The following is a 26,209-nucleotide window of genomic DNA, read 5'->3' as shown; positions in this document are numbered from 1 at the left end:
GGAGAAGGACAGAGGGGAGTGTACATGGAACCACATGCAAGAGGCTCTCTCTCCTCCTCTCTGACCAGCATTGTAAAATAGCTATGGAAGAAATTATGTGGACTGGCTTTTTTTTCTGTTAGATTCATATGCTGTGAGGACTGGGAAGGTTCTTAGAGACCATCTCCCCTACCCTCAAATGGTAGATGAGGTAAGTGAGGCTAAGAGAGGAGCTGACTTGGCCAAGGTCATGCAGCAAGTTAATGCAGCATTGTCCGGGTTTCCTGATGCTGTGAATAGCAGCTGTGTTCAAAATCATTCCCATAGCTTAGATTACAGGTCAGACCCTAAGGATGCAGGAAGTCCATGTCAGCCTTGAGCACCAGACTGTAGCATGTACACATTCAGCTTTGCGACTTTCCTTCCCTCCTGCCTTTGCCAGGACTTTTCCTTCCCCTTCAACTTTTTCTTTCTCCCTTCACTCTTTAGAAGCTTTCCACAGTTGTTAGATGGTGTGTGTGTGTGCATGTGTGTGTGTGTATTTACACACACGTGCTCCTACCACACTTGTTTTTATTTTCATGGCTTCTTAACCCCAGCAATGGGACAGAAAAGAAAATAAGAAGCTGGGTCCAAGCAATGCCATGTGACTAAATGAGGAGAAGGAATGGAAAGCACTTAGCAGCTGGAATAAAAGCTGTGTAACTGTGCAAAGTGGCCTGGAAGGCAGGGCCAAGATACAGGGCATGGGGGAACATCAGAAGGGACCATCAAAACAAGAGCAGGGCCCAGGGATCCTAGTTCCTGAACCAAAGAACAATGTGTGTGAACAGAAGGATAAAGAATTCCCCAAGGGAAGATCCATTCAGACAACCATGAAAGCCACAGGCACAGATGAAATATGACAAAATCTAACTGAACAAGTAGTTGAAGAAAGATGAAGGCCACTGGGTCATTTCCTCCTCGCCGCCAATTCTTCTGTCACCCTCTTGCCTTTGGTCTTCTCTCCTGATGTTCAGAAAGCTTGCGTTTCATTAGGGGTGGGTTTTCTTTCCCCACTCCTGACCTCCACCCCTGGGCACTGGAAGTAGGGGAGGTCTTCAGGCTTGTGAAATACCTTCAGCATCAGAGACAGACCCTGTGGCACTCCCAGCAAGACTGGGAGGAGAAAAACACTGATGAGGGAAAAGGGGAGTTTCTCAATGAGAAAGGCCCCGTCCAAAGCCAGGCCGAGGGGAGACAGTCGTGGTTCCTTCTCGCCTCTCTTCTCACTAACCTGAATCCCTTTCTCTGGTCAGGTGACTGCAATTTTCCTTGCTGTTTAAGGACAATGTATGTTTTCTTGCTTTCCCCAGTTTCTGGTTTGGTAGTTACTCTCTCATTTGGGGCAGGAGACTGAAATTAGATGAAAAAGTGGGGGGCTTCTCACCTGCCATTCCTTCTTGTCATGTGTCTTAGATCCGTGCCAGCCCAACCCCTGTGAACACGGTGGGGACTGCCTCGTTCACGGGAGGACCTTCACGTGCAGCTGCCTGGCCCCTTTCTCTGGGAATAAGTGTCAGAAAGGTGGGTGCATCATCACTAGATCCACTCTTTCCTCTGAGTTAAACAAGAAGTGGTCCTTTCTGTGTGAGAAAGCACTGTGTGATGCCATGGAAAGGATTATAACTGCAAATACTGTATCATGCATAGTGGATTCCTCTGCAGGGTCCCAGGCGGCCTCTCACTGGATCCTCACCCCTGCACTGTGAGATGGAACTAGTACATCCATTCTCCAGATGGGAAGATTGAGGGTGAGAGGGGATAAGAGCTGGACTCTAACCAAGATGTATTCCAAACTCAGGACTTTGTGCTTAGAGTGTTTCGTCTGACTGCAACAGAGCACTGTTGTCCTCAAATGGGAGAGCAGGGAGGATCTCAGGGCACATGAGACCCAACCCAGTCAGAGAAAGGGAACCCAGAGAGTGAGGGCATTTGATCAAGGTCACACAGCTAGCTAAGTGTAGAGCAGAAATTAGAGCCCTCATGCCTGACTTCTGGACCATGCTCTTTCATTCTGCCATCCTCACTGTATCTGCTGTTAGTGAACTCTTGTGGGCATAACATGAGGCCGTGGAATAAAGCTTCAAGAATAGGACTCCTAGGGGCTAATTGTACCCCTAGAGAAAATCTGGATTCAGGCTGCTCTAGCAACCATCTTACTTGGTGGAGGGCAAAGGGGGTCTTAGGTGTACGTATGGCTTTGTGGTTGACTTCTTCCCTTGGTGCCCTCTTCACTTATTCTTTTCATTTTCAATCCTGTAATTTCTTCAATAAATTTTTCAGGATGGTTGAGAATATCGAGTATAAACACAGTGTCTGGGCTTACTCAACTTCTCAGAAAAGTAACAAAACTGTAAAAGGACTCTGAAGTTAGCTAGAAAATGGAGAGACTAAAATTGCAGCTCTGTTTGTTGAAGGTGTAACAATTATCAAAGTTTTTATTAAGATAGAAAAATTAAGAGTATGGGCACGGGAAACAACGTGGGAGACAATCCGCCATGACCCCAAAATTAGACAGAAGCCTTGTCCTGGCGTACCCTAGTGTTTCAGGACCACGGACAAGGCTACAAACCCTGTCAGTCACCCCATCCCCAAACATTGTATTGTACATGTATCCCTCTAAGGAAAATGTGCCCCAAAGAGTGTCTTATGTTTTGCCCCCACTTCTCTATGGATCTCCTACAGTGCAAAACACGTGCAAGGACAACCCATGTGGCCGGGGCCAATGTCTCATTACCCAGAGTCCTCCCTACTACCGCTGTGTCTGCAAACACCCTTACACAGGCCCCAGCTGCTCCCAAGGTAAGTGGTGGAGGCCCCTTCGACGCTAGGCTCTCTGTGCCCTATTTTTTACCTGAACCCTTCTGCATGGAAGGCCAGATGCACCTCATGTTTTTGTGGCAGGCATCCAAGATGGTCCTTTTCCCTAGGGTTTCTAAAGATTAATTATCCCTGGATTGACTCAATTCAGTGGGAGTTGACTGGTCTGTGTCCCTTCCCATCCAAAAAGAATCATCTTGAAACTCACTTCTTCCACGAAGTAGACCCTGATCTATTCCTGAGGGGGACCAAGTAGGGGAATGAATACATATCGAGTCCCTGCTATGAGGCAGGCATTGTCTCAGGAAACATACGCTCTCTTTTGCATTCTCCAAAAACACCTCAAGGAAGGGTTTTACAGATGAAGAGCCTGAAATGTAGACAGGTGAACTCATTTGCTCATGGCCACATGGGTATCAGCAGGCAGAGCTCTACCTAGCTCTACCTAGCTCTACCTAGCTCAGATGGGGCCCAGCACTCCTGCTCCAACCATGCTTCTTCGTTTTCTTACTGAGTAACCCATCTACTTAAGTGCACTTAGTCTTGGCCTCCAGCCATATTGCTTCATCCACGTTAGCTCATGTTCTTAAGGCTTCTGTGTACACTTACTAGAGTATCAGTGGATCTGTCTTTCCCCTCTGGTGACCCACCTTTCGTGAAAGGATGGACACCAGTAGAATGCCACCAATGTCTCCTTGTCATCTCAGACATGGGCTGCAACTCCTTCTGAAGAGCGTTCCTGGCCCCATTCCTTTGTTCACAGTGGTTCCTGTGTGCAGGCCAAACCCCTGCCAGAATAGTGGTACCTGCTCCCGGCATAAGCGGAGATCCAAGTTCACCTGTGCCTGTCCTGACCAGTTCAAGGGGAAATTCTGTGAAATAGGTATGGGTCTCTGCCACCACCTCATCAGGGCCACAAGTGAGGCCTCTGGAACCCTTTTCTCTCTGGGTTTTGTTGCCAGAATGTGGTTCAAATCAAGTTTCCCAAACTCTACTATTGCCTCAGCCTTCTCGCCTAAGGGGATAGGGTGTGTCTGGCTTCTTGTAAAGAAACTAATAAACTGGGGCGTAGTGCGGGCAAGTCAAACCACCTGGGCATCCCTAGGCCTTAGCCCACCTTCCATCAGTTCTTGTGTGAGCCAGAATTAAAGAACTAAGCTCCCACACCCTACAACCACTATATTTCATATTTTAAGCAGGATTAAATGTGGGACATTCAACACTTTTTTTTTTTTCTGAAATTTGTGGTGAAATCCCAGGGCGATAAATATGCAGGTCCAGTTCTCTCACCACTTGACATACCCACCAAGCCCTTTTTGGGAGCAGCACGCCAGTGGCTGTTGGTTCTCACATTGCTACCTGCTCTCTCGGAGGTTCTGATGACTGCTATGTTGGCGATGGCTACTCTTACCGAGGGAAAATGAATAGGACAGTCAACCAGCATGCATGCCTTTACTGGAACTCCCACCTCCTCTTGCAGGAGAGTTACAACATGTTTATGGAGGATGCTGAAACCCATGGGATTGGGGAGCACAATTTCTGCAGGTAACAGTTACCTTATTCATGCTCAGTTGATTTTGGTCACTTATTTTAAAACAGATCACTGAAACTCATCAGCCTCCTTTCTAGGAAGATTTTCTTACTCAGGATAGACGATGTTATGCTGCCATAGTAAACAACTGCCAAATCTCCGTGGCTGAAATATATCAAAGTCTATTTCCGGGTCGGTCACTGTGGTTCATGCCTGTAATCATAGCACAGGCATATGATTTGGAGGCTGAGGCAGGCAGATTGCTGGAGCCCAAGAGTTCGAGACCAGCCTGGACAAAATGGCAAAGCCCCGTCTCTACCAAAAAAAAAAAATAGCTGAATGTGGTGGTCAGCACCTGCAGCCCCAGCTAATCAGGAGGCTGACATGGGAGGATCATCTGAACCCAGGAGGTTGAGGCTGCAGTGAACCACAGCACTCCAGCCTGGGTGACAAAGTGAGACCCTGTCTCAAAAAAAAAAAAAAAAAAAAAGAAAAGAAAAGAAAAAAAGTCTATTTCTTACTAATGTTCCAAGTATCATGTGGGTTGGTAGTGGTGATGGTAGGGGATTCAGCTCCACAGGGTTACTCAAATACTCCGGGTTGGCAAGAAGAGACTGGGTTTTTCACTACTTCAGCCTAGAAGAGACACATCCTCTCCCCACACATACTTTTTGGTCAGAAATAATCACATGAGCCCACATAACTTCCAGGCAGAGACGGAGAAGAGCAAGTGGAATGTCTGTCGAAGGTGATGGTCTCTAACCCAAAGATGTTCAGGCTTTCCCATGTGAGGGTAGTGCCACCACTCTCCCTGGTGGTGATCTAGTTTCCTTCTTCCTTTTCTGCTGCCTTCAGGCCACTCCATTGCCTTCCTGCCACTACCCTTTGTCCAGCCAAGGCCAATGAGTCAGATGAGTTACAGATTAAGGGGAGGAGGTCTTTGTGTGGTTTTGAACTGGCTTCATAAATAAGGATTTTTTTTTCTTTTTTCTTTACTTTTTTTTTTTTTTCTTTTGAGACGGAGTCTCACTCTGTCTCCCAGGCTAGAGTGTAGTGGCACCATCTCAGCTCACTGCAACCTTTGCCTCCCAGGTTCAAGCGATTCTCCAGCCTCAGCCTCCCAAGCAGCTGGGATTACAGGCACACACCACCAGACCTGGCTAATTTTTGTATTTTTAGTAGAGATGGGGTTCACCATCTTGGCCAGCCTGGTCTTGAACTCCTGACCTCATGATCCACCTGCCTTGGCCTCCCAAAGTGCTAGGATTACAAGCATGAGCCACCGCACTTGGCCATGAAGTTTTCTTTCTTTTTTTTTTTTTTTCCCACAAAACACTAGTACCTTCCACTTTATCTCACCTTGAGCTGTTCCCTTTGTGTAGCTGTCTTTGGGGGTGGCGGGGAGGGGGATCTCTTGGCAGCCTTTCTCAGAGGATTCCCATACACAGAATTCAAAGGCTCAGGCAGAGGAACCCAACTCTCACCATGTTTATGTGATGATTTTACTCTCCTGACGTGGAAAGGTCTTCAACAGGGATCTCATTTCTTTTCCTACGAATAATTTGATACGTCCTGTGGATCTGGCATGAGACTTGGGACTGCTTCCTCGTCCTTGAGATTTTCCTCTGGAAGTCAAGGTTTGCCAAAAAACTATAAACACCCTTCTGTGCTAAGGTTTTATAACCTGTTGGAGGAATCAAAGAAATGTGGTCCCGGGGGAGCACAAAAGCCTGGCACCTTCTTATGCAAAGGTTCTTTAATAAGATCCAGTGGGTTCACCAAGCCTTGACTCTGAGTTGTTTTGTTTTGTATTTTAGAAACCCAGACGCGGACGAAAAGCCCTGGTGCTTTATCAAAGTTAGCAATGACAAGGTGAAATGGGAATACTGTGATGTCTCAGCCTGCGCAGCCCAAGGTAAAGGTCATGGCTGTTCAGACGCCCAGGGGGTGGGGGGATGGAGATCTGTAGGGAGATGTCCCGGGCACCTGGTCCCTCCCTCACCCCATTCTTCCTCCACACTTGGTTTACCAATTCACAGCCCACTGCCAGCCCAACTGCCCAACCATCTGCACCCACCAGGATGCCAAGCAGGTCTGGATACCTTTGTGGGTTCAGGTCAGGTAGTCCAACCCTAAACTCATGGTTTCTGACTCCAAATCAGTGCCCTCAACAGATATTTACCCATCTCTTGCTGTTTGCCAGTCACTGTGCTGGGCCCTGGGTGTACAATGGTGATCAAACTGGCTGGGCCCCCATAGCCTCTCAGGATACAAAGCATCCAAATTCCAGCCTCACAGTCTTCCTGGCCATCTGCCCTGGCCTCGCTATGTGCCCACATCTGGAACAATGTGCCCTTTCACCCTGACCGGTGGGATTCCCTCCCTGAGCAGTTTCACATATGCGCCTCTGATCTTATGGTCGCTTCTGTCTATAACGCTCCATCCCATATCTGTTCTTGTGCATATACAACTATTCTTTGAGAACCAACTCAAATATCCCCTTCTCCAGGAAGTCCTCCTTGATTTCTCAAGTAAAATGTTATCTCTGCCTCCTTACAAATCCCAAGGAACCGAACGAGGCACCACCTATACAACATTTACTTCTCTCTCCTTTTGTATCACAGTCATCTGTGCAAATGTTTTATCTCATCTATTCTAGTTCATCTGAATACCCTCCCCTCTACCCTGAAAAAGCCTCCACAATTGTAATTGTGCACTAATAATGAAAGGCACAGTGATCATGCACACTTATAATTGTGGGGCCTTTGTCAATGTAAATACCCAGTGATGGATTTGTATGTTTACATAAACATAATGTATGTGTGTACATGTCAATCTTAGGAGTCACATACTTTGAAATGGAAGAAAAAAATCTGCATTGTTAATTCTACAGACTTGCTTTATGTTACGCAATGTATTCTACAAATATCAACTGTGCACCTACTGTATGCCCACCCTGTGTGCACCGGTGCAGTCTCTCAGCTCTGGACCCCTGCTCAGCTGCTGGGCTCAGAGTCATACCTCTGCCTGAGCCCTGCTGAGGAACTGGAGGGAGGCTGAATGGCACAATTTGTCTTTCTTGTGTCCCACAGACATTGCCTACCCAGAGGAAATCCCCACTGAGCCATCAACCAAGCTTCTGGGGTTTGACTCCTGCGGAAAGACTGAGATAGCAGAGAGGAAGATCAAGAAAATCTATGGAGGCTTTAAGAGCACGGCGGGCAAGCACCCATGGCAGGCGTCCCTCCAGTCCTCGCTGCCTCTGACCGTGTCCATGCCCCAGGGCCACTTCTGTGGAGGGGCGCTGATCCACCCCTGCTGGGTGCTCACTGCTGCCCACTGCACTGAGTAGGTGCTGGCTGGGACAGGGACCAGGGTGGCTTGAGTGCCTGGGGGTGCTCTTCCCTTCCCCTCTGAGCAGCGTCTTGGTAGCTCTGGCAGGATTAGGGGTTCTGATCTGTTCAAGGGCAAAAGAATGGCTCCTGAAAGTCAGAGGGAAAATAGCTACCATATCTGGAATGTTTACCGTGGGCACAGCATTTATTAAATGACATTTAATCCTCAAAGCTGTCTGCTGGAGGACAAGCTGAGGAAGGTCAGGGATTTTTATCTGTTTTATTAATTGTGAGATCTCCAGTGTCTTGAGTGTGCCTTTGTACCTAGCAAGTGCTGAGGAAATATTTGTGAAGGAAAAGATTGTTATTCCCTTTTTGTAAGTGAGGATCTTGAACCTTGGGATTCTGCCTTTACCTTGCCTAAAGTCGTATGGAAAGTTAAGTGGACAAGTAAGATGGAAATCCCATTCTATCTACTTCTTTGACTTCTTTTGTCCTGCCCTGAACAGAGGAAAGCATGTTCCTCTGTCTGATGCCATCACCAATGACCCTTCTGAGTCAGGTGTCTTCATCCATGCCTCTTGCGTGCCTTAGAGAGGCAAGTAACTTCTGGGGAGCTGAAGAGTCACCCCCTTCTGAGCTCCCTATGCTCATGGTCAAGGCTGGTCCAACAAAGCCTGGGTTTTGGAGGTGGTCACGAAGGTCTTCCAGTTCACCCTGTAGTAAATGATTTCTCTGAGCTTCTAGGAGGTGCTCCCCAAGAGAGGTCAAGCAGGCAGACATTAGCACCTGCCAATGGATTTTAGAAGACTGGTTCAAGATGGCAATGGCTGTTTCTCTGGAAGGCCTAGGGACAATGGGAGGTCTCCCATGAGAAGTGAGTAAAAGTTATAGCTTACATTTGGAGCTTGCTTCTGTTAATAAAAGCACTTCCCTTCCATAATCTTATTTGGATCCCACCACAGCAGAGTCCTGTGAGTGAGACAAGGGTTACAGATGAGGAGGCTGAGTCTGCAGAAGGTCAGATTTGCCAAAGGCCACACAGCTGAGCAGAAGCAGAGCCTTCCTGACCATCTCATTTTCCCTTGCAGCATAAAAACCAGACATCTAAAGGTAGTGCTAGGGGACCAGGACCTGAAGAAAGAAGAATTTCACGAGCAGATCTTTAGAGTGGAGAAGATATTCAAGTACACCCACTACAATGAAAGAGACGAGATTCCCCACAATGATATTGGCAAGTTCCTCTTTCATGGCTCTCCTGAGGGTCTTGTCCTGGGTGGATTTCTCTATGAACGGAAAGCTGAAGTTTGGTTCTAGAAGGTGCTCTTGATTGTTTTTGGTCCCTGTGGACCCTGTGAAGTTGGGAACGTGTTCCAGAGCATTTTAGTTTTTGAGGGTATGTGTAAATGTGGATAAATGCGCATATGCTCTTAAACCGAGGGCAAGCTATACTAGGAACATTGTGCTATGGAATGGGCTTGGCCTGGAATCCCGACTTCCCAACTTTCTCACCAGGAGCCAGCTCACCTCCCTGAGCCCTCTTTTCTCTTCTATGAAATGGAAACACTGATGCGCAACTCTTAGCTTCTTATGTGTCAGGTGACACAATGTGCATGCAGGCATGCCTGGTCCCTAGCCCCTGGCGGGTGCTCCAGTGCAAATGCAATGACATTCCTAGCTACTGGCTGCTCAGTTCTGTACCCCGTTTCCCTTATCGTGAGGATTCCCCCCACCTCTCTCTCCTTCCTCAATAGCCTTTTTGTCCCTCTAACGGCGTGTTTCTTAAAAAATGGATTAAACGTGATTTCAAAGTCAATTATTATTTCTTGACATGACTCTCGCCCTGAAGTGCTACTCCTTCCCAGGTGGAAGTTCAAAATATGAAATGACCGTGGAAGAAGCTTTTCAGGCATGGCAGGGGCGGTTGGGGCTTTGCTGTGGCCACCTTGAAGCTGGTGCTTCTTTGACAAAGAGGTGACATCACACCCATTTTCTACCTCTCTCTCCACCTAGCATTGCTCAAGTTAAAGCCGGTGGATGGTCACTGTGCTCTGGAATCCAAATACGTGAAGACCGTGTGCTTGCCTGATGGGTCCTTTCCCTCTGGGAGTGAGTGCCACATCTCTGGCTGGGGTGTTACAGAAACAGGTGAGTTGGCCGTGCACTCTCCCATGACTTAGGTGAACTACATCAACCAGAGAAGAAAGGCCCAACTCAACTGCCCTTTTGAAGTTGAAATGAGTGTCATATTCAAGATGCATCAACCAAAGAAAGCATCTGCCTCATTGATCAAGATCTGGTTAAATTCCTCCACCTGCAGGGAGCCTTCCCTGATTTTCTCTGATTTCCGTATCTGTCCCTGGCCCCTACCCCTAAATACTTGAATTTTACCAAGCATTGACCCTGCATCTATGAAGACCTTTCTCCCTCCCTAGGTAGATTGGAAAGAGGAAAGATCATGGATTTTTGAGTCAGACAGACTAGCATTCAGTTCTTGACTTTGTCATTTGAACAGCTGAGTTTTAGTTTCTTAATAATCATACTTACATCCTAGGTTTGCAAGCATGATCACAGGGGATGTCAGAATTCTAAAGAGACATTCATTAAGTCAGCCCCTGGAAGATGGGGTCAGGCCCCATTCATCTCTGTCTGTCTCACAGTACTTTGGTTGGGGTTCTCCACACAGTAGACATTCTATAAAATTGTGTTAAATCCAGCTGTTGATTTGTCTTTAGGATCTGGTCTCATTTTAAAAAGTAACCAAGGATTACTTTCCTCATAGTACTGGCAAGATTATACCCTCTACTAAAAAAAAAAATCAGAAGAGTATTTCATGTCTTTCCCGAATACTCAGAATATATTACTCTTCCTTCCCAAATCTTGTCCTTAATAATGAATAGCGAGAATTACTTTAAATAAGTCTGCAGAAATTCCACACATCTGAGCAAGGTGAAATGTAATATACAACTTTGAGTCTTTTGAGAAAGATGTCTGGCTAATTGGATTTAGGGTCAGCCAGTAAACTCATTTTACAGCCATTTTCATTGTAGTCCATCTGCACTTGTCAACCTCTATTCTGCTCAATATGGTCTGGTCAGCATGGTGATGTCTCAGATGGGAATCTTTTGGAGGCTTAGGTTAGAATTATTTTGCTTTTCATGAACAGGCCTCTAAGATTTTATGTTCAAAGCCAATGAAATGTTTTGATTTATTTCATTTTCTTTACAGGGGAAAATGCCTGCTCTAGGAAGCAGGTAGCCTACTGCACAGGGCACTTCATCCATCCATCCATCCATCCATCCACTAAGAACTGTGCCAGTCCTTTGGTTAGGCCTTGGGGATTTTAAAATGGTTAGGACAGCATCTATTTCCTCCTGAACCTCATGGCCTAGTTGGGGAAAGAGAGGAGGGAATATACTATCTGGTCCATCTGTCATGACCAGCACAGGATTGTAGGTCTGCACTGGCATGTTGAAGGCTAAAGATGAGGCTTTTCTGCTCATCTCCTGGAACAATTCTTCCTTTCTGAGCTGAGAGTTGGTGGGCTTCTCCATGACAGTGTGGTTTCTGGTGGGGTTGGTGCCACCCTGGTCCCCACAGTAGTACTCTTTTCTCTGCTCCTTCCCCACAGGAAAAGGGTCCCGCCAGCTCCTGGATGCCAAAGTCAAGCTGATCTCCAACACTTTGTGCAACTCCCGGCAACTCTATGATCACATGATTGATGACAGTATGATCTGTGCGGGAAACCTTCAGAAACCTGGGCAAGACACCTGCCAGGTCAGAGACTCCAAGTGGTGCTTGTAGAAGGAGAGACCGGCAGGATGTTTCACTAGGCGGAGGCCCCTTAGAGCCCTGGGCTGGGAGCTGGGTTCAGAGGTCCACCTGTGGTAAAGCTAAGACACAGGTGAGCTGTGTCTGCCCCCAGGTCCCCTGGTACATCCGCATCCACATCAACTCAGGATAACTCAACATAATGACCACAGAGGTCACGTTGCCTGCATTGTCTAATTTAACTCTCACAACACACTAGTGAAGGTGATATCATGATCACCATTTTACACATGCTTAGAGAAGTTATCTTGGCCTATAGCAATTGGGTGGCCAGTGGCAGGGCTGGGATTTGAACAATACAGTCTGCAGGACATCAAAGGGGTTTGTGGCCTCAGTGTTGGGCAGCATTTCTGAGAATCCCAGTAAACAGGGAACTGTCCAGAAGACCAGTGGCTAGAAGGAGAAAGAAGAAGGCCTAAAGCTAGAGATTTTACAGTACTATTAACTCATCATGAGGACTCATGTGTGTGTCTATGTGTGTGTGTGTGTGTGTGTGTGTGTGTGTGTGTTAGCCCTAGAAAACAAAGTATATCTGTAGCCTAGGGCCTTTTGGAACCCCAAGTTGCTGAGGCTTGTGACTCAAAGACACTGTTGCAGAGGGAGAAGGTGGTAGCTCCATCAACCAATGCTAAAGTGACTTTGGGCCCTGCCCCAAGTCAAAGCCCATTCCTGATAGTCCCTTTCTCTTTAGGGATCACATCACACAGGGTCCTTTCTAGAATCCCAGGAACAGCTCCATTTAGAATTTTCTGACTGTTGTCCCCATAAACCTTCTAAGTGTCCTGAAAAACAGCATGCCAACATTCAAATCCCAACTCCTTGAGGGAGCCTCCCTGTACAAAGGAACCCACAATGATTTGCTGGCCTTGAACTCACTTTGGGATGGGACATCTAGGTTCCTCTCTCCAGAGTTTGTGGCTCTCCTGTGACTCTCTGTCTCTTCCCAATGAGCCAAGGATGTTCACATACTCAGAGGAGGGGCAGATGGGTGCAATTTGCCCTAAACTCCTTCCCAGAAGACAGTTAAGAAAAGAGCTCACTCAGGCTGGGCGTGGTGGCTCAAGCTGTAATCCCAGCACTTTGGGAGGCTGAGGCGGGCAGATCACCTGAGGTCAGGAGTTCAAGATCAGCCTAGCCAACATGGTGAACCCCGTCTCTACTGAAAGAAAATACAAAAATTAGGTGAATATGGTGGCACATGCCTGTAGTCCCAGTTACTGGGGCTGAGACAGAAGAATCACTTGGACCCAGGAAACGGAGGTTGCAGTGAGTCAAGAGGGTGCCACTGCACTCCAGCCTGGGCGACAAAACAAGACCCTGTCTCAAAAAAACAAAAACAAACAAAAAACCCTCGTTCAATTCCCTAGCTAATTGAAGGACTTCACTTACAGGCTTTGGAAACAAATAGTTGTGGATTTGAAACCTATTTCTGTCTCTTACTTTATGACTTTTATCAGTGATGAAAGCAATTCTTCAATCTCAGATGCCTAAGCTATAAAATGGAACAAATCTATCCATAAGATCACAAGGTCGTGGCTAAGTTTAAAAGAGAGAATTCATTTTTTAAAAAACCTGTCAGTTGTAGTGCCTAAGCAGTATTGTTTTCGAGAGCTATCATCTTCAATGTCTTCTTCTCCTCACCATCATCATCCTCGCCACCTTCCATGAGGGTTTAATATGAACCAGGCACTGTTCTATATACTTTACAAATAATTAATCTTCACAAGAACCCTGGGGGATGGGGATCTATTGCTATCTATGGTTTACAGTGTGAGAAACTGAGGCCCAAGGTCACACGCCTGGCAGGTGGTAGGGCCTGGCTCGAAACCCAGGAGATCTAACCCCATAGACCATGCTGAGCACCTAGGCCATGCTGCCTTGGAGTCCCCATCCTCCTCCCCTGTGTGTGCTGAGGGCCCCCAAGAACTCAGTCATAACATCTGCATCACTAAGAGTCGGGAAGTGCAGCCCTGCAGCTCCTCTGTCAAGCCCGCGTGGACTCAGGGATGGAGGGCACTGTTATCTTCTCTCCCTTAGAGTCTTGTATCATATGAGATGTGGCAAGAGCTTTGTCACCACTTTCCCGAGAAGCCCATGGAGGCTGGCAAGGGACTCCACCCCATCCCTTCCTGACACCCCCTGGAGAGAGGTGGGGGCTTCTCCAAATGTCTCTGATTCACGAGGATGAGCTTATGCCTCTGTTTCCCTTAGGGTGACTCTGGAGGCCCCCTGACTTGTGAGAAGGATGGCACCTACTACGTCTATGGGATAGTGAGCTGGGGCCTGGAGTGTGGGACGAGGCCAGGGGTCTACACCCAAGTTACCAAATTCCTGAATTGGATCAAAGCCACCATCAAAAGTGAAAGTGGCTTCTAAGGTACTGTCTTCTGGACCTCAGAGCCCACTCTCCTTGGCACCCTGACACCAGGAGGCCTCATGGCCAACAATGGACACCCCCAGAACCTCCAGGGGACCACGCAGTGGACTGTCCCTACTCTAAGCAGAGACAGCTGCCACCCAGCCTGGGCCTTCCCAGACCAACATTTGCACAATATCACCAGGCTTCTGATGGAATCAACACAATATAGTATGTTTGCTTTCCTCAACCAACTGTACCTTCTAGAAAATCAGTGCTCACAGAGACTGCCTCCACCACAGGCATCTGCAAATGCAGACTCCAGAATGCCCAGCATCAACGGGAACCACCGTCACATCTTTATTCCTCAGCCCAGACACTCGAGGTACTCAACAGAATCAGCCATCCACGTCTAGGTATCAGAGAGGACCACAAATACGACATTCTCCATTTGCTTTCAGAGTTATTATTTTAATAAAGGCAGATCTGGGATGGGCTGGTAGGCCATTTTTCCAGCTCGCCGAAATCGAAGCCATCTGAAGCATGTCTCTGGTGAGCAAACTTCCTCTCTGGCTTCTCAAGAATAGGGGTGGACACAGCTCACAAAAGCAGGGCCTTCTTCCTCTTGACGTGCAGAATCTCAGTGGCATCTGGGTTCACCTCCCCGCTCTGATGATCTCCAGCCTCCACTGCTTCTGCCCTCCGATGCTGACATCAAACATACCCCAAGTTAAAATGAAGCTTCCCCGCCCCCACCCCCGGCCCCGGTTCCCACAGGGCATGCTAAGAAGCCCCGGGAGCATTTAACAGGCTCACCCTCCCCTTCCTTTTCCCCTCTTCTACCCTCCCCGAGAAAAGGGGCCCTCAAGGCAAGAATGAGAAAGAAGCAAAGCCAATCTCTCATTTAGACCTGGCGTCTTTCTTCTGAACAAAGTAGGGTTCAAAATGCAGACTGTCGTATCCAGCGAGTCCCTGACCCTTTCTGCGAATGTAACGAGCAAGCAGTCAGCACAGCCTGGGCTGCCCTGGCCCGGGATTGATGTAGCCCCGGTAGGTTTGCCTCTGCAGAACTAATGGCTGTGACTTCAGAGAAAGCCCTGCAGGAAGTTTAACCTTCGTGTCATCTGCCTGGTCATCTCAGACCCATGAAATTAGGCGCCTTGTTTGAGCTGCATTTCACACTTCTTTAGAGCTAGCTGACCTTTGGCCAAAAATAAACTTTGAAAAGAGACAATGAGTGTGTCTTTCCCCATGGCCTTGCAAGCCAGGGTGGCTGTGCAGCTTGATACTCACGTAAGCTCCCTGGAGACCCAGGCCCCTTGCGTTGGCCAGTTCCGCGGCCCGCCGAGCCATTTCCACTTTGTAGGAGCCAGGAGGGGTCCAGCCAACACCTCTGGTCAGGTTCAAGTCTGATTTATACTTGACCTTGAGGGTAAGAGGGAAGCAAGAGGAATATGTCAGCAGGGTTTGGAGTGGTTTGACCATCAAGTAAAGAAGATTAAAAAGGCAGTCACAATGAGACTATGTTGTCTGTCATCAGTAAAGCCAGAACAAGGGGAAAAAATTTATCATAAGCAGCATCTCCCTGGCACAGGGGCCCCAATGCGCTGTGAGTCCAGCCGGCATGTTGCTGTCTCTTGCATCTTCCCATTCAAGTGACAAAAGTTGCAATTGGGAGTGGGTGGGGCAGTGACACCTGCTCCACATACTCTGTGGCCTTAGGGAGGCCACTTCCCTTCTCTGGGCTTCAGTTTCTTCCCAGGGAAAGTGCAAAGGCTGGGTTAATAGCTACTAAGATCCCTTGGAAACAGTTCAGCATAGCCATCAAGAGCTTGGGCCCTCACAGCACACAAAAAGTGGTTGATATCCTAGGTCTGCCACTTATTTGTTATGGGATCTTGAGTAAGTCACTCAACCTCTCTGAGCCTCAGGTTCCTCATCTGTAAAATGAGGCAGTCCTGGGGTTGGCATGAGTGCCAATGGCACGAGGCTTGGAAAGCATTTGACACAGAGCCTGACCCACAGGAGACACTCAAGAAGTGGTAGTTACTGTTGTTATTCTTTCTGGCACTAAAGCGTTAAGTGTCTTGGATTCTCTCTCAGCCCAGCTCCCCCAAAAGCTAACATGGAACGTGGCATTATGGCCATCTCTTAGGAAGAGGCACCAGAGGAAGGGCCTCAGGGGAGTGGGTGGAGGTGGCTCACATCACTCTGCAGCTGGTGGGCCTTCTGAGCGTGCCTGAGGCCCAGCTGCTCCGGGTCGCAGGTGGGCTGGGGCAGGGGCTGCCTGTAGTGCACGTCGCTGGCCAGCTGCTGGCTCCTCTTGGCCTGAAGGAGGCCGGGCTGGTCTGTGCGGCTGTGAAACTGGGACCGACACTTGGCAAAGTCCTTCTTGTACTCATTGTCACTCTGGAGCCTGCCAATGTTGAGGAAATGCTTCATCCTTGGGTCATCGTCGACGCTGCGGTACCCGATCTGCAGGCCTCGGTCCCGCAGGAAAGCCTCTTTGTACCGGAACTGCAAGTCAGAGGAGCAGAGGCAGGTCATGGGTGCCTACCTCCCCCAGGGCCAGCCTCACATATGGGGCCATCCCAGGGGATTCTCAGCAGGGGGCTCAAGAGTGGGTTAAAGGCACAGGCTTCGGATCCAGGTAGACCTATCTGTGTGGCCATGGGCCAGTTACTGAGTTTCTCTGTGAGCCTCAGTTTCCCCATCTGATAAAATTGGAGAATGATCTTCCAACCCGTAGGACGCTGAGAGGATTCAATCAGACAGGGGCTGAGCTTCATGTCTGGCATGAGCTCTGGCCCACTGAGTGGTGGCTACTGGTATTGTCACTGTTATCACTGATACTCCAACAGGAAGAGAACTGTGCCCATTCTCACATAGGCCACTCTGCCTTTGATTCTTTCCAGCTTTCAGGGACCTAGTCCAGTGCTCCTCAAACCATCTACAGTGAAGGCTCAGTCCCAATTTGATTTGCTTTTTACATTTCCAATGCATTAAAGACCCATGTATGGTCCTATTGCATGTGGCTAGTATGTAGTAATACCACTTGTATTTGGTAACACCCAACCTGGCCTTCACCCTGTTCAGTGAGATGAGTCCAGTGATCACACGCTTGGATGCTACAATGTCCTAATTGCTAAAAAAAAATTCAAAAATCACATGCTCTTAATTTCTGTACTTATCAAATTGTGGATCAGCAGGAAACTGTTCCCAAGTGAGACTCCGTCTAGCACTGTGGACACTTGTCTAGTCAATGGTGCCCTCTCTTTCAGAATACCTGCTATGTTCCTGACACCATATATGATTTTGTTTCCATTCCTACATTAATCCAGGAGACAAGACCCCTATTTCATAGATGTAGAAAATTAAGTTCAGAGAATTTGAGCAACTTGCCCAAGACAAACAGCCAATTCCTAAGTGCCAGAGCCAGGATTTGAACTCGTCCATCTAGGGCAAAAGCCCTATCTCTTTCTATTCTGCCATGGAGCTTCAGCTAAAAGAAGTCCTTTTATTGCAAATCAACAACCCAAGCACATATTTATGGACCTCTTGGTACTCATCCATCATCTTTTAAGAGTGCCTCTCTAAAAAGAGAGAGAATGGGAATACAGCCCTCCTCGACCACAATTTCTGCCTAAGATGGTAGAAAGTAAAGCCCGCTTTTTTTTCTTTCATTTAAAATACAGTACGTGTTCAGTTTTGGTGCAGAGAGATAATCTTGACAGGTCCTGGTGGTTTGCCTTTCAACAGAACTGGGAAAACCAGAGAAAAACCCATCAGTGACTATGGGAGGGAACATGGGGTCTTACATCACTGGCGATCTCCCTGGATGCCCGGGCAGTCTGGAAGGGGATGGCATCCAGCCTGAAGTCGTAACTGCCAGCCCGGGTCTGCTCCCAGGACTTTCTGTAGACTTTCTAGATGGAAAAACAAAAGCATGAGTAAGCAGGCAGTCACTCCACTGTCTTCCATGTTGCTGGTACTCAGCAGGAATGGTTCCTAACCTTTGTTGGTTCCCAGGACGGCAGAACCTATAAGCCCATGTCCACCTTGGGGACTCCCTAGCGCTGGGATTGGTGAGGTTGGCCGTAAAAGGCTTCAGCTCTAAGCCCCCAACCCGCCCATTAGGCCCTGCTCTTGTGAGGCTTGTGATCTTCGAGTATGGCTCATTTGCAACATCCCCTTGGTATCAGAAACCCCCAACCCACTCCTTCCTGTCTTTGCATTCACTTTCTGTGCTTCAGGTTTGCAGCTTCTTGAATTCTGGAAGCTGAATTCAAGCTTCCAGAATCCAGTTTCTTCCCACATGCTGAAAGTGCTGTTCCTTGGGCCTTGGCACTCATGTGTTCGTTAGCTCCACTGACATCCGGAGGGGCCTCAGCCTGGCTTTGATGCCATGCCCTGCACCATCACTATGAGGCATGCTGCATCTCATATACACCCCTGGTGCCTGCACGAAGGGAAGAGCCTTCACCTGAATTAAATTTATTGTCAAGAACCTGACCGAGCACCTGACCCATGTGTTTCATATCTTCCTCTTTCATTTTTTCCCTTTTCAAGTTGTTCTCACACGCCCTCTGGGAGTCTGTAATCATATCCTCTTAGTCCTCAGGTAGACCCACATCACCGATAGAGGCATCAAAATCTTCTGTGCCTTCATGTAGCTAATATTTTTTTTTTCAAGATAAGGGAATGGCTCTATAAAAGGAGGCATCTGGAGATCCCAGTGGAAAGCTGTTCTTTATTCAGCCACAGAGAAGGGAGACAGCAGGAGAGGCGCATCACCAACAGATGACAAAGTGACAGCCCCAGACCGTGTCGGTTGCTCACACGTTCCACGAGCTACAGCAGGTCAGGGGGCCCTTAAGAACCGTCCTTTTGTCTCCTGGAAATGGAGGTCAAGGCTGGTGCTCTGTTCTACGGGAGATTGGGGGGATTAAGCAAAGGAGGAGTGGCAGATGAAAAGCAAAGTGGCCCACCCCATCCCACAACTGGGCCTGGAACTAGAGAGGACCACAAAGTGCTTGGGCCAAGCATGGCGGATCTCATCATTTCTCTGTACTGCAGATCACACCACCTTCACCTCCATCCTCGCCTCTGACTTCCACACTCGATGCCGTAAACTCTGAGCCAAATGTCTACCGTGTTCTAGGCCCTGGAAATGCAGAACCGTTCACTCCTGGGATAATCACCTAACTGAGGAATCACAGAGCCAAAATGATTAGATTTATTGGGTCACCACTAAGTTTAGCAGTTAGGACTGAAAGACATGTAGGAATGTTCAGATGAGGACAGACTGATGATCCTCTGTAGCATTCTGCTTTCTGTTTGGGTGGCCCCACAAAGGTTAGAGTAGCAAATAGAGTCAAACCCCGATCACTCTCTCCAAGGGGCACACCATGCCTTCCTAATAAGAACTCGCACACCAGATCTGGGCTGGTTATTGACAGTAAACTTGATGCAACATCAAACTCCAATGTCACCCCACTTTGGTGTCCAATGCACCCCAGCTTCTGAGTCTCTGTAACTCAGGGTCAACTAGAAAGCATGGCCCAGATTGGGGGTCTCCCGAGTGTGTGGGCCCCCTTTCTCTGGGTGACTTCTCCCTGTGTACTATTTGCTTGGTTGTGATCACTTCCTCCCTGAGTTTTTTATTCTGTTGAGGTTTTTGCCTTGCCACTGGGAGTCTTTAGATTCCGTAGGCGCTTTGATTTGGAACCCTGGGCGTTCCTCTTCTTTATCACAGTGGGCACAGTTTTGTCCTCATCCTCACACATTAGAGTCATTTGATTTTTAGTTATTTCGGCTGCCTTACACATCTCAATGGCTTTCTTTGCCCAGGAAGGTCACTTTCCCTCCACATCTTCCTCACAGAGCACTTGATCCAATTGTGCGTATTCTACACGCCCCCGAAGAAGTGCTCTTTCAAAAGAGGTTCATGAGTTATCCATATCCGCATACCCTGGTGGCTAATTTCAGCTCCAGGACGCTGCAGACCGGCGTCCCTTGTGAGAGGGAAGATGCTTCTATCACCAGCCTGGGGTGACTCTCCTCCTGAAGCCGGGCCCCAAATGCACTGGCAGCTTTATCCCACTTTCTACAGCCATGGGTCTCCAATAGTTCCTCAGATGGAGGCCTTGCCTTCCCCCATCCTTGAAGCATTAATGAGATGGATGTTTTGTGCAGGCTCTGCTGAGGGGGAGGTCCTGCTTCCCCAGATGGAGGTCAGCCCACCAGAGCTGCTGTTCTAAAATTATCCCTTGCACATCCTTCAAAAGCATCAAATGGTCATAATAACTCATATTTACAAAGCACCATCGCATTCACTGCATGGGATCCCACAGGGCTTTACAAACGCAACAAACTAATACACACGCTAACTAGAAGGCGCCTCTCGCCAACCCCTGCGAGGCAGCCACCTCTGGGGTGAACGGTAGCAGCTGTTGATCTGCACGGAGCCCCAGGACACAATGGCCAGGCCAGGGAGGGAAGAATGGCCGGACTCTGGGAGGCCCCACGCTGCCCCAGGCCAACACACTCAGCCTGTGTTATTCTGATCTGACAGTGTCTTTTGATTCCGCCGTCTCTCTACCTGTTATCCAAGGATCACAGCTTTGCTGGCCAAGCGGCCGCCTATTCTATTACAACCAGGGGCTTCCAACCCCTGCTAACAACAAGCCCGGGTTTAGGAAACAGTAGCTTGGTTATGCACGCAAAGGGCACATGTCCAAGGGAAACGAGAGCGTTGGAGGCCACAGTCCCATGCACAAAGGAGCGAGCTGCATTCGGATGGGATGGGCTACCATTGCAGCATCTTTCCAAACTGCAGAGTGAGACAGAGCCACTCCATCTCCAGTGACACTACTCTGAATGGCTACAGAGAGGGGTCCAGGAAACAGAAAGAGCAGGTGTCTACACCCGCTAGGACCAGGGGACCACTCCCCTCATGGTTACCCAGCACATCACCGTGGTCTTTGGAGCCATGCCCAAGTCAGAATTTTAGAGCTGGAAAGAACCTCAGTTTAGCTCAGCCCCATTACCATTTTTCAGATAAAAAAAAAATATATATGAAGACCACTGAGGAAAATGACTGAAAGTCATTGAACAGTTTCTCAGTTCAGTGTCCTTTCTGTTCCAAGTCCTCCCTCCTAGAACTTTATAAAAAACAAAAACAAAATCCGCATTGGGTACAGATCATTTTACAAAAGTAGGCACACACTCCATGAACCACCAGTTCACTTACATCACTCAGATGCAGCGCATTGAGGCGGGCGCGGGTGAAGTCGGGGTGGTCGGGGATCAGGGTGTATCTGTGCAGGGATTCTGCATCTCCGGATCTATACATGCGCTGTGGATAAGATGGGCTCATGGTAAATGGAGAACCGTGTGGGCTGAAACCACAGGGGAAAAGCAACTGACTCCCTTTCCTGCCCCCTCCACCTGAGTGCCCACCGCGTAGAACAGAACCCAGTCCTGCCCGTGGACGGTGTCCCTCCAGAACCCACAATTGGATGGAGGATGCCTTTACAGCCAGGGTCAGATGGGGCAGCTGGTTTTAAATAGACTGTTAAAAATATTCATCAAGATCTGCTCCAAATGGGCCACAAACCAACACCATGGTTGGCCATACCTGGGTGTTTTACACAATAGAAGATATGCAGATACTTCAGAGCATCTTTGCAATTGAGCACTGGACATGCTTTTGCTAGTAACAAGATACAGCCTCGGCCGGGCGCGGTGGCTCACACCTATAATCCCAGCACTTTGGGAAGCTGAGGCGGGTGGATCATGAGGTCAGGAGTTCAAGATCAGCATGGCCAACATGGTGAAACCCCGTCTCTACTGAAAACTACAAAAATTAGCCGAGAGTGGTGGCAGGTGCCTGTGGTTCCGGCTATGCGGGAGGCTGAGGCAGAAGAATCGCTTGAACCCGAGAAGTAGAGGTTGCAGTGAGCCACAATCGTGTCACTGCATCTCAGCCTGGGTGACAGGGCGAGACTCTGTCTCAAAAAAAAAAAAAGATACAGCCTCAATGCCTTTGTTGTTTAACATTAATAGTAATAATTATAATATGCATAGTTAGTAAGTTCTCTTTGTTATAAAACATCTTAATATATGTTCAAGAAATTAGTATTTTCATAGCCCACCTGGATCACAGGAAGGCACAATTTTAAAACTCCAAGATTTATCTGGTTTTTATTTTTAAAGCAGTGATTTAAGAATTACAAACAATTTCAGGAAGTGTTTGAGTCTTATGTATTTTTAAAGGTGAAACTGTAATATTCTGATCAATTCCCAAATTTAACTCAGGCTTTACAAATATGAACCGGTCACTACAGCAGTCGGGCTGTCTGTGAAATAGAGCAGCTCTGTCACTTTGCATGTAGAACTGAATCCCTTAACAATTTCAGGGGAAAAACATTAACCTCCTATTCCTTGACATAAAGACAGGAATGAGGAAATAGGGCTAAATTATACAGAGAGTAAAAGCAGAAAGAAGCTTTAAATACGGCTGTTCCTTTTTTTTTTTTTTTTTTTTTCCTAACTGGGTTATATTAATCTTTTAATTCCACCGCCATCTATCAACAAGCAACATGTATCTGATCGAGTGTTTGGCAAGGGATCATCACTAATACTTGGCATTATTATCATTGTGATTACAAATCAAACCACGACAAGGAGCACTTATTGAGAACTTACTGTGTTCCATGTACTTGCTAAAAGCTTTCTGTGCCTTTATTTAATCCTCATTTAATTCATTTAATCTTATAAGATGGTTGCTATTATTATCCTCCCCGCAACCCCAACCTCCTTTAAATAAAGGAAACAAGGTTAGAAGGGATTCAGTAACTGGCCCAAGAACATCCAGGTAATAGAAAGGTTTGCACACCCATCTGTTCAGATCATCCAGGTAGTAGAAAGGAAGTGTGCACCCCCATCTGTCCAGAGCCTGTGTTCTTAGACCCGGACCACTGAGCAGCAGTGCTACACTGCATGCCCAGGATGAATGACAAGAAGGGACCTACCTCATTGCAGTGTATATAGCTGTTCTTGGCATGAACCAGGTCTGGGGAGTCAACCACTGTGGTGAACTTGATACTGTCTGGTTTTTTACGGTACTTGGTCTATAAGAGAAAGACAAAGATTCTCATGAAACACAGTCAAACATCATGCATTTTTCAGGATGCAGCTTCACTCCACCTTCTCAGTACCTAACATGCCAATCATATTGTTGGAAAACAAGCCTCTCTTCTTGGTAGGTACCTAACAATCAAAAGTATAAAAAGATTCAGCTGCCTCTGTGTAAGGAACATTTTACAGATATTTACTCTCTTGAAGAGAGAGGCCACAAAATCCTATGGCTCCCTACAATAAAGGAATTCAGTAAAGGGCAGTATTCAGCATCAATGTGGCCCTGCTTGGACCCTGTCCAAATACATTCTGTTATTCAGAAACTGAAGAAGGCAGTGTCACCTTTGAGGGAATTCCAGGGCAGGGATCCCCAGGCTGTTAGCATGGTAAGGAGTTCAGTTAATGTAACTATTCCTGGGCAAATTTTAACACTATGAGAAATCAGAAAACCTCTGAACACTGAGTCAACTCAGTAGATGGGTGGCAAATTCCTCCTCCTCTCAATACAAAGAATGGGCCAGTTTAGATGACAATTGTACGTAATGTATTTATTGAGAACTTTCTAATACATCATGCTTTCAGTTCCTCAGCAGTGAATTCATTTGGAGGGAAACCTCATTCTGTCTTGGGATTTGGTTGCACATGGCCCTCCAAAAATACTGGGAGTCCAGTGGCCATGAGGCCCTTTGGGATCTCCACTCCATGAACAGATTCCTTCTTCAAAAGGAAATGCTAGCTTGCCCTTGTCACTTGTGGTGGGGAGAGGTTGACGGTACCTCGCTGATGAGTTCTCCAGCCTTCTTTGCACTCTCTATCTGTGGGGATCTCAGCGCCAGCCACCCTATGCCCTTCATGCTGACCAGGTCTGACTTGTAGCGCAACTGCAGGGAGAAAATCGTGGGCTTTATCAGGAGAGTGCCTAAGACTACCACAGCATTTCAAGAAGATCCTTGATTTGTAATAACATTTGTAATAATGCTTCATCACAACATTTCAACATCTTCACTGGGAGTACATTCTGCATGTTGTCAAGTCAAACCGTTTGAATTTGTACATTCTGCCAGGAATTAATTAATGCATCACATACGAGATACAAGAAGGTCCCACCAGTGAACTGGCAGGATTTAAAGCAGAGAGTAACCACCTATGTGGACGATCGCATAAAGAAAGAGCTGAGATATATAGATATATGCTCATATCTAAGCACTAGCTGGGATTATTTTGTTTCATTCTGCCAGTGAGGCCATTACCCGCCTGCCTAAATAGAAACATTCTGCACACTGTTCAGGCTTTGAACTCTGGGTTCAACCTCCTATGACTGGGAGCAAATCACTTTAACCAAAATGTGACTCAGTTTCTCTCTGTGATACTCAAAGTTCATAACAACCCCTCTGTTCTCATAAAACACCTGCTAGTACTCAGGGCTAAGAGCCACTCTTTAAGTTAGATTTTTGTTCTTGTGATAATGGTAGTGGAGGGGGAAAGAAGTCAATTATAGCAGGACTTTAAAAACGGAAACAAACTTACATGCCACCAGCTAATAGTGAGTACATCATTTTAACCTCTTCATGCCTCAGTTTACCACCTCCTCCTACTGTTACTCATTATGATTTGTTTATATTCCAAAAATGGGCTAAGCCTTATTTTCTTTCCTCATTTTAAGAGCTCGGAAGGTTAGGCTACGGCATTGGTCCTGGGAGGAAATAATAAATGGTGCTTTAAGACAGTGGGTCTGATTGGTAACCTTCCCAAATGTTGAATCTCATTACTATTCCTTGATCTGCCCACCATTGCCTACAACGAGACAGTCGCCTGAATGCTTCTCTTCTTCTCTTCTCTTTATGGAAATTAGGCATTTTTTAAAGGTGGAAAAAGCCTCTCTAAGAAAATCTAAAATTTGGATCTAAACGAAGTTGATGGCATTTCTCTAATTTAGACATAAGCTCTGCTGTAACGCAAAATATCACTCCAGAAATCAGCCTCTCGGCCTTTTTAGTTCTCTTTCATTTCAGGATTCACAGCGTTCCTCACAGCTGGCCTCAAAGAGGGTCCGTTTCTGATCTACTGTCTGCTGGTTAATGCCCCTGTGCAAATTCGACTGTGCCTTCCAACTGGTGAAGGGAGACATCACTCAGGCTCAGGAGCAGGTTTCGAAACCCCATGTCAGTAAGATTGCTTTTTATACCACGATCTTTCAGTCTACACCGGCAAAGCTTTTGCCTTGCACTCTGATAAAGAACAGAGAAAATTGGATAAATTTCTAAGTTGGAGAGAATAATCCTACAGGGCCTCTTCACAGCCGGGCCTTGCTCCTTTCATAAACGAGATGAAGTGGGGAGCGCTCTTTCAACTTGCCTTTTGTTGAGCTGAACAGTACGATCCCAGGTAAGTCAGAAAGCAAGATGCAGGTTCCCCAAAGATCTGACTGTGCCTCCAACTCGCTTATAAATGGATTGTCTATTGATATCTCAGCTCCCAGCCCAGCTTTGACTATTCACGCAGATCCTAAAAACAACACACCTGCCCCAGACTTCATGATAAAAGAGGGGGCAAGGGGAGGGGAGTCAAGAAGAATCCGCTACCCAAAGATGGTTTCGAAGAAGGATTATAAGATAATGAGGGACCTTTCAAAGCTGCACAGCTGAATCTGGCTTCCCCAAATGGCAGCCTCACTTTTTTCCCCTCTTACATGTTAAGGTCTAGAAGCCTTCTTCTGATTCACACATGGGGTTACCCGGCACCCCCATTTTGGAGCACTGTGTTGCAAATGCTCAAGCTGTAGCTTTTAGTCCCCGAGTTCTAATGCAGAAGGAATGATGTAAACCACCACACCTGGCTAATTTTTTTTATTTTCTATTTTTGTAGAGATGGAGTCTCCTTATGTTGCCCAAGCTGCTCTATAACTCCTGGACTCAAGCAATCTTCCTGTCTCAGCTTCCCAAATGTGGGATTACAAGTGTGAACCACCATGCCCAGCCTAAGGAACAGTTATTCCCATTCACAGAAACATTTTGGTTGTCAAATGATTCTTCAGACTCTCAGCAGAGCCACCAGCTGCTGTACTGTGGGTAAGTCACACCAGTAGTGGTTAAGAGGACAGACACAGAGCACCTGGGTTCAGAATCCAGCCATCTAGGGAAGCCAAGGAGACTGAACCAGGAGTTAAGAGGCAAG

General features: G+C 47.3%; 2 protein-coding genes across 2 annotated transcripts in view; one reads left to right on the top strand and one right to left on the bottom strand.

The window, feature by feature from the left end:
- HABP2 (hyaluronan binding protein 2) overlaps window positions 1–15,125 on the top strand; it is a 39,216-nt gene extending 24,091 nt beyond the window's left edge. Inside the window, exons 5-14 of the mRNA XM_009215380.4 lie at window positions 1,438–1,545; window positions 2,707–2,823; window positions 3,605–3,724; window positions 4,215–4,386; window positions 6,190–6,287; window positions 7,465–7,720; window positions 8,799–8,941; window positions 9,721–9,855; window positions 11,339–11,484; window positions 13,750–15,125. Of these exons, the coding sequence (XP_009213644.1) occupies window positions 1,438–1,545; window positions 2,707–2,823; window positions 3,605–3,724; window positions 4,215–4,386; window positions 6,190–6,287; window positions 7,465–7,720; window positions 8,799–8,941; window positions 9,721–9,855; window positions 11,339–11,484; window positions 13,750–13,914 (1,460 nt within the window). The 3' untranslated portion in view covers window positions 13,915–15,125. The remainder of the gene's footprint in view (window positions 1–1,437; window positions 1,546–2,706; window positions 2,824–3,604; window positions 3,725–4,214; window positions 4,387–6,189; window positions 6,288–7,464; window positions 7,721–8,798; window positions 8,942–9,720; window positions 9,856–11,338; window positions 11,485–13,749) is intronic.
- The window catches only part of NRAP (nebulin related anchoring protein), a 75,189-nt gene continuing 63,324 nt past the window's right edge, over window positions 14,345–26,209 (bottom strand). The window contains exons 36-42 of the mRNA XM_031651917.1: window positions 23,812–23,916; window positions 22,930–23,028; window positions 21,147–21,251; window positions 17,713–17,820; window positions 16,100–16,411; window positions 15,188–15,319; window positions 14,345–14,602 (exon numbers count right to left, since the gene is read on the bottom strand). Of these exons, the coding sequence (XP_031507777.1) occupies window positions 14,495–14,602; window positions 15,188–15,319; window positions 16,100–16,411; window positions 17,713–17,820; window positions 21,147–21,251; window positions 22,930–23,028; window positions 23,812–23,916 (969 nt within the window). The 3' untranslated portion in view covers window positions 14,345–14,494. The remainder of the gene's footprint in view (window positions 14,603–15,187; window positions 15,320–16,099; window positions 16,412–17,712; window positions 17,821–21,146; window positions 21,252–22,929; window positions 23,029–23,811; window positions 23,917–26,209) is intronic.

The sequence above is a fragment of the Papio anubis genome, chromosome 11, assembly GCF_008728515.1.
Source record: "Papio anubis isolate 15944 chromosome 11, Panubis1.0, whole genome shotgun sequence".
NCBI classification, from domain to species: Eukaryota; Metazoa; Chordata; class Mammalia; order Primates; family Cercopithecidae; genus Papio; species Papio anubis.
The sequence above is the reverse complement of the archived record's forward strand: the minus strand, read 5'-3'. Positions and strand labels throughout refer to the sequence as shown.